Here is an 8,622-nt window from a genome sequence, read left to right as displayed (position 1 = left end):
CGGGCGTAGCACAACAATAATATGTTATGTACTGACAGAAGGAGTTGATAAAGGGTATAACGCCAGCTAAGGGCTAATTGCTTTGAGATAAGATCAATTTGATAAACGAGTAAGGTTACGGAACGAATTAAACTCGTAAGTCGAGGTACCACTGTATATAAGGGTGAGAAAACGAGGAGCACTCTAAAGAAATTAGGCTACTGTGTCATTATAGTAAAATTTTATTACATTGAGTTGTAGGTACATATTTTTGGATAATACATAATAAATTTAAACAGGATTGGTTCAAATGTTACAGAAATATGAGTAAAAAACAATTTTAGAACAGGTCATATTTTATTTCATCAAAATCATATATATTTTTATATAAACTGAAACATCTAATTAGTTTTCACAATTATGAAAATCCTTTAATAGTGTATATTGGAATGTAAGTGTGACATACAAAACTGAACATCTGTGTTCGTGTCGTCGCTATTTGAAATTATAAAAAAAAATTCGTTAAAGAAATGTGATTTTTATTTGTGCCATATATTTCTTATTATACAATATTGTTTATTAAATGATATGTACCTATTTTAAAGGATGATATTCAAAAGTATTTATTTTGTCGTAAAATTATTCAATTAATTTTTCTTATTTTGTAGTAACATTGTATTATTATTATTTATTTTGACAGACTCAGATTTTTTGTTACAAAAAAGTCAAATGTATACGTTTTTTTTGTAGTAATATATAATTATCAGAAGAGCATAAATAAAATTGGTAAAGCAAAACTATAATTTTAATATTGTAGTCATTTATAATTTATATAGTCATATAATACACAAATTGTTAATGTTATTTACAAATCATATATTATTATTGAAAGTTAATAAAGAAATTATTTTCAAACTACAAAATATGCTCGTTCAGACGAGGTCGTTTATTATATAATCATTACGATAAGAAGGATATTATTTTCGCGTCAAAAATCAATCGTAACAAAACAAACATTTCAAATTTATGCTCATTTCATTTGACATTACATGTGCCAAATGCACGCTAAATAGTTACTTCAAATGTGCAATGAACTTGATCTACGACAACCTTCAAAGGATTTTACAAAATTCCAAAAATATTTTACAACAGTGTATAATAATCCGACAATTTTTTGACTGTCCTCTGAATAAATTATAGCGGTCACTAACATAATTGTATAACTTCCCACTAACCCAGATTAACAATCCGACGACTTATGCAATTAATTTATAACATCGTTATCTGATGTTGAAAATGTGCACAGGAATTATTTATTTTGGAACTCACTTTGAAACGTAATTTTAAAAGAAAACAAATTTACGATGAGAAAATTTGTCTGGAAAATTGGTGACTCACACGCACTAACAAAACTGATAATGTGTTGAGAAATGCGACCAGATATTGTACGAGGTGATATTACAAGAGTTATGTAAAACAATTAAAATTGTTAAGTTTTGCAACTCATGCACCAAAATATTTGTTATGCGATGTCTATGCAAATATTATTAGTAAATTAACCTCATTTCTTACGAATTATTCCAAAAACACGCACTTACAAATTACTATAATCAAGATTATAATTGCAATTTTTATTGATTGCTCGTATAGGCTCGATATTCACCACGATGATTATTTTTAATTAGTTTTTTACCGTAAAAAACTGTACCTATTAGAAAAATTGAGCAATTTCCTGTAATGTTGAAAACTGCGTAAACAATTGATTAAAATATGTCAATGTAAACCTTAATTAAAAGAACAAACTGTTTTGAGAAAACATTTGCAATATTGAAGCAATTTGTTAAAATGGGCATTGTTCTATTTACTCTTAGATTTGATAAGTCATGAAAGCATGAACATGGACGAAATAGTCAAAATATGAAAAGAACAACAATAACATCAAAAATATTAATTAGTATGCCACATACTGTGGTGGCCAGAGAAATCGCACACATTACTACTTTAACTTTAATTAGGAAACGCACAGCTCTAATTAAATGCAATTACAATATTTTATATTTTATTTAGAATAGTTACACTATATTCCTTCTCCCATTATTAATTTTGTAGTTAAATTAAAATAATATGTACTTAAATTAAGTATTAAAAAAATAAATATGAAATGTGGCTGGTCACAAAATTATTACACTTTTGAAAAATATATATTTGTTATATAATTACTGCATAACTTAACAAAATTGTTAATATTTTGTTCGTTATAACCACCTATAAACGGTGAGACAAAGATTCAATGAAATATCTGCATTGCTCGTTTGAACTACTCTTCAATTAAACCACAATTCATCTAAATTTGTTACTTTTTGGTGTTCTAATCGAGATTACATGTCGTTCCACAAATTTCAATTGTATTTAGATCCGGACTTTACGCTGGCCAATCGAAATTCTCAATATTTTTATCTTTTAACCAATATTGAACACCTTTGTATGTATGCTCCGTATAATTATCATGCATTAAAATCCATGTAATTACTAAATTGTCATTGGCAAATGGTTCCATTACATCTCTCACAATTTCAATATATACAAAACTGTCCATTTTACCAATAATTTATTGTAATGGTCATATATCTTTGGAAGTTTTGTTCATTCAGTCGACATCTGATTGTTCTACTGGTCACACTGATATTGTATGATTCAATTAATTCATTTTTATGTACCTAGAGGACAAGAAATAATGTTGTTTACTGATTTTCCGAATTTGTTTCTCAATAAAAAGAGTATTGTCTGTACATCATAAAATTATGCAGAAATTACTTTCAATAGATTTTTGAAAAACCTCACACTTAAATACGGAATCTCGCATGTTTTATTATATGTTTTGCATCATTTTCACAGAAAAGACAACCCTTGACATAAATAAGCAATTTATAACCAAACAACCAAATAATTGTTTAACTGCAAATAAATTGTGAAACTGAATAATTTGTTGCATGCTGCGTTAGTATGTATGCATCTAGAGGAAATAAGAGTAAAGTGAGTGCAAATCGAAGGACACTTTTCCCAGTTCGAAACATAGTTCAACTGGTATTTCGTCTGATTTAAACCGCATTCACTACACTGGGTCGAAATGGTCGATTTAAATTAACAACAAAACTTATTTTCTTCTTCGTTGTATCGGTTTTCTTTAGCCTATTTAAAACGTTTCATTTTATGCAGTAAAGTGAATTAACATACAAAGTGTAAACTCGCGCTTTTCAGTATTATATAATAATTATTATAAATATGAATTATGTAATATCATCGGTATATTGGACACTTCGCAGGCTTACCTATAAATTACTGAAAAATAAAAACAAACAATTTATTTGTTTGTAGATTTATCGTTTATTTTATAACATGTTTATTACAGATATTAGATCCAGATGGTAATGTGAAAGACATTCTTTACTGTGGGGCAAATATTTCTGTGTGTAGGACAAAATGTGTGGGCAAAGGCAGAGGAACGAATAAGTCGCTGCACAGGTCTATATTGAAGTCTTTGCGAGTTACTAACCATCCACATAATGCGTTTGATGTTTTTGGCACGCGAATCACTCTTTTATCTTCCTTTCTTGGCAGTCTGATGTCTTTCAAAAACTGCGACCTCTCTGCTATGTCTCTTAAGTGCTCTTGTAATGATCTAAAACCAAATGTTATATACTGTTGTAAGAAATCTGTAGATATCTTTTTTTTTTAATACTGACATGTATTGTTTACTTAGGTCGTGATATTTAAATGCCCATTGCTCATTTTTAACTTTAATTCGATGTAAGGCCTCAACCACAGATCTTTCCTGAATGTCTGACATGTTTAATCTACTGTTTTAATGACATTGACAGATGTGTTAACTTGCCATGAATAGTTAATATATTTACAGTGCGAATTCGCAAAAAAATTGTTTGATTCAAGAAAATATTTACAAAGCCCATTTTCAAAGTAATATTTTTAGAAGAATCATTGTTATTCTGTTCAAACAATAAAAAGTATGCAAAGTAAATTTTATGTAACAATAAAAATAATAATTAATAATTTTTATTTTTATAAAGGTAAGCTAGGTTTATACATAAATACATACACATTTTTCAAATTATTAATGAGAAAATAATAATAATTTAATTTTAAAAATTTTAAAATAAATAAAATTCGATTTTTATTTGAATTAATCTGTTTAAATTTCGTTTTTATTCTGATTTTTCCAAATTTGGACGAGAAGCGATATGGTTTCTTAATCATATTTCAAACATGTTCCAGAATATTCAATGGGGATTATTATTAAAAAATTTGGGCCATTGTAAAGAGCTATGGTACAGTTATTTTCTTCGAGTATATCTAAAATAGAACGCTCAGCATTAAGGTTGTCATTATTTAACAAAAGCAACTCTTTACGTGCTGTTAACGAAATGCTCCTCACACCACAATTATGCCTCTGCCTCTATTGCTCATTCGTAAAGAGAACTTGTTCCCAATCCGCATCTACCCAATTGACCTGCTCTCTAGCAAAGAGAATCCAGGCTTTGAAATAATGAATTTAAGTTCGGGCTTCAGGCAAAAACACTGGATTATCTTCCCCAAGACGTCGCTGGATTGATTCAATACTATTCAGACACCTTTAACGTTTTCCAACTACGACAAACATTCTTGTAGTTACAAATCGTTGACTAAAATTGAAAACCTCAAAAAACAATTTTGGGTAGAAGTTGTGTAACGATGTCTGTCCTGCCCTGGTATGGTCCACTCTCTAAGTACTGTTGTAATTTTTGAGAATTTTATGTATGTAAGACGCATCAAACCTTTTGGCTAACCTGCGATAACTCCAATATTCATTTACTAACAAAACAACTGAACCACAGTCACAATGAGTTAAAAGCGATTATACATTTTTTAAGCTGTTTTCTGTGAATAAAATTTTTTATTTTAAAAATAATAGGTGGTGCGTTAAATTCACCATAAAACGGTGTATTTCAGATCAAATAGGTCGACAAAAAATATATTTTTGCCCTTAATCCTTATATTAAAAAATTAAAAATTTATATTATTAAATTAAATCTAATTTAATATTTTTCGTTCTATATTAAATTTGTTATAAGAAACAAATAATCCAAAAATTTACCATACTAATTGGTTGGTTAACAGGTGTATAATTTTAAACAAAGGAGTAAACAACAAAGATGAGTCTATTAACACAAGTTGCTTCATTCTTATATAACATTTCATTGCATGAAAAATTACGCCATATTATTTAGTACAAGATTATGGTCAGTCTGAGTCGATGGCATCTGATATATATTTTTCGAACCTTTCTCTGCAGATCCTATAGACTGTAAAGTTCACACAGTTTCACTGTGTGTCACACGACGTGTTTAATTATTTTATATTCGTTTATTCAGTAGTGATATTTTAATAGAATTGTTTGGTTAAAAAAAAATTCAATTTCCAATTATGTACATAATATATTATTAAAAATCTATGATAAAATGAATGAATTAATTAATTAACATTGAAGATCGTCTTCTTCTTCAACGTCAGGACATGAAGAAGCATTTGGGCAAATTTGATTCCCATCTTCATCGACACATCTACAAAATCCCTTTCGGCATTGTTTGGGGTTGTAGTTACCGTTGTCCATACAGTGAGGCACATCTGTTGACGTAACAATGCTAGCAGCTCTTATGCATTCTATAAATAATAACCATTAAAAAAATTCTTTTTTGCAAAAAATACAAAACTTACTGCAGTTCATGTTATCAGCAAGTGTGTTACTTTTTTCTACTGCCAATAGAACTTCCCCAGATCTATCCACACAAAATTTACTGAAAATCAAAGGAGTTTGTATTTTTATGTTAGGTTATTTATAATCTTTTCCAATTGACTTACTGTGTGTCATTTTCCTGCAGTGGTGCGTAATTACCGTCTAAATCACAATTCGGCAGTGAATAAGATATAACTTTTTTGTATCCTCTAGTTTCATTTAGCCTCGTTAAATATTCAACCTCGCATTTTTTGTAGTAGCCAAATGTGTGTAATTTATTATCATCTAATTATTAAAATCAATAAAAGTAGTTTAGTACCACCTTACAACTATCTCAATACTTACAACAAGATAGTTTATCAATATTCGTAATATTTACTGTGGTTGTATTTAAACTGGGAGAACCATCTTTAGTGTCAACGCACAAACATTTGTCTCCAATGCATTGTAACGGATCATAATCTCCATTTTCCGTACACCTGAAATGTTCATTTGGATGAAGCTTCCTTCCAATTATGTCCACAGCATCATAATAACTCCTTGAACATCCTATAAAAATCTTTACAATGAATTATTCAGTAAATTCACAATACTACCATACCACATTTGAGTTTCAATTCAGGAATTTCAGTGAAATTGGATAATCCAAAAATTCGTGTACCATTGTGATGTACGCAGTAACAGCTACAACATTCATTTTATATTTATTTATTTTTCTTATGTAAAAACTTACGTTTGACCCGGTATGCATTTATAAGGTGCATAAAATCCTCTTCCATCGCAACTTGGTCTCATTTCCATGCTGCCCAAACTACCATTGAGTTTTCGCTCATCGTAGTCTTTTATACTTTTAAAGCATTTAGTGTCCACTGGAACAAGTAATAATAAATTCACAATCGGTGAGATAAATTCTATACGCACTTGTTACACAGATTTCCTCGTCGGAACAAGTAAGTCCTGGTCCACATATGCTTGTTACTGATATTCCGTCTGGACTACCTTTAAAACATGGTTCGTTTTCTTCTAAAATATTATTTGAAAGATGTTACTATTTTCTTGATTTCGTTTAGGTTGGACTTACTTAAATAGGAGATACAATATGAGCAACAATTACAAATATCTGGCGATGGGAGTAATATGCCATTATGGGTGGAATTTTGAATATCGCAATTGGTGATTGCTTTGCTGCATTCTATGTCCTGAAATAAATTAAGAGTATTTAAAAAAACGATACATATAAAATAAGTATAATTAATAACTCTGAGAACGTCTCTGTAACTAACCAATAAGTTTTCATCGATAATTTTATGTAAGTATATGAACTTTAAATACATATAACATTTATAAATAATTAATTACTTACTTACATTACAATAGTTCGTGCATAAAATATTTTCATTTGCTGTAAATGCTGGTAACACATTTATTAATAACAGAACGAACACGATGAAAGTCATCGTAAACAACAAGATCCCGATTAAGATTTATGAGAATGTAAAAAGAATTATCCGTCATTGATTAGAAGATAAGATTAAGATTTCACATTATCTGTAATCACTAAATGATTGATTAATGGTATCTTTAATGACTATATTCACTCTCCATTTATTTTATTTAAAAAATAATCTTTAAAATGTTCCTTAGAACAATATTATGCACTCGGAAATAATTTAGTTTGTAAATTTTTGTATTTGTATTTGTGTTTACTAACGACTTGTTTTTTAAACGATGTTTACTTTAATAATATTTTATTTTAGTTTTTAGTTTTATGATTTTTTATTTTTCTGCATTTAGATTTAGGTGGCGGCTTCATTTGCAAACCTTGGTTTGAAAAGGTTCCGATATTGAAAAATGTCTACTATAGTTTTTCAAGATTTTCAAAGTTTTTGAAATTTTTTTATATTAAAAAATCATTACAGGCAATTATTTTGAATAGTTTCAACACTAATTGTGAAAGCTGCCAACCATTACCAGTCCCAGAGAAATTTCATTTATCACTCATTTTGACAATGACGAGCAGTTTTTATTTAGATTGGCAATAGTTTGATTCGACCTTAAGTCGGGAAGTGGCCCGGAAAAATACATGTTGGTAATATTATTACAATTTTAAATTTTTTGTCATTTTCTACTAATTTTATTCCTTACATTTTATATTTTCCAAGTGAATTTTAGGAAGACGAATAATAATTTAGAATACAGCTAATTAATAGATCTAAATGATCTCATTCACATCATTTTTCCAAAATTTTTATACCGTATACATACAATTTATACAGTGGCGGCCAGAGAATTAGCACACTACTATTTATTCTTAATCAGTAAATGCATACCTCTAATTAAATACCAACAAAATATATCATATTTTATTAAAAATAATTACGCTACCTTGTTTCTTCCCTTATTCGTTTCGTATCTAAAACGAAATAATTTTTAGTTAAATCAAATTTTAAACAAAAGAAATGCGAAACGTGGCTCACAGGGTCACAAAAATAGTATGATCCAGACATTACGCGGGTCAATCAAAAATCTCAATATTTTTATCTTTTATCCAACTTTGAACATATTTGAATGTAAGCTTCGTATAATTTATAGGAAACGGTCTATTTTATCAATAATTTTTGTAATGGTTCTCTAACTGTTCTTCTACTGTGTTTCAAAGTATTTATAATGAATCTGGGATATTTTATTAGGAGGACAATAAATGATACCTTTATTGAAATATATCCTTGCAAGATTTGTTCATTCAGTTGACGTCTGGTTGTTCCACTGTCACACTAATATTGTATGATCCAATTAATTCATTTTTTATTTACCTAAAGGACAAGAAACGATGTCGTTTACTGATTTTTCTAATT

General features: G+C 28.8%; 2 protein-coding genes across 2 annotated transcripts; both read right to left on the bottom strand.

Annotated features, from left to right (window-relative positions):
* Positions 1-3,339: 3,339 nt before the first annotated feature.
* Positions 3,340-3,832, bottom strand: LOC126266548 (uncharacterized). The gene is made up of 2 exons (XM_049970751.1): positions 3,723-3,832; positions 3,340-3,658 (listed from the first exon to the last, which is right to left on the bottom strand). The coding sequence occupies exons 1-2, from the start codon at positions 3,824-3,826 to the stop codon at positions 3,424-3,426; spliced, it is 339 nt and encodes a 112-aa protein (XP_049826708.1). The 5' UTR covers positions 3,827-3,832; the 3' UTR covers positions 3,340-3,423.
* Positions 3,833-5,454: 1,622 nt separating this feature from the next.
* Positions 5,455-7,244, bottom strand: LOC109597338 (uncharacterized). The gene is made up of 9 exons (XM_020012995.2): positions 7,135-7,244; positions 6,849-6,966; positions 6,689-6,790; positions 6,501-6,636; positions 6,369-6,451; positions 6,113-6,316; positions 5,893-6,052; positions 5,749-5,828; positions 5,455-5,694 (listed from the first exon to the last, which is right to left on the bottom strand). Exons 1-9 carry the CDS (start codon positions 7,222-7,224, stop codon positions 5,510-5,512), a joined length of 1,158 nt encoding a protein of 385 aa, XP_019868554.1. The 5' UTR covers positions 7,225-7,244; the 3' UTR covers positions 5,455-5,509.
* Between the last annotated feature and the right edge of the window lie 1,378 nt (positions 7,245-8,622).

Source organism: Aethina tumida, chromosome 1 (genome assembly GCF_024364675.1).
Source record: "Aethina tumida isolate Nest 87 chromosome 1, icAetTumi1.1, whole genome shotgun sequence".
Classification (NCBI taxonomy): domain Eukaryota; kingdom Metazoa; phylum Arthropoda; class Insecta; order Coleoptera; family Nitidulidae; genus Aethina; species Aethina tumida.
The sequence above is the reverse complement of the archived record's forward strand: the minus strand, read 5'-3'. Positions and strand labels throughout refer to the sequence as shown.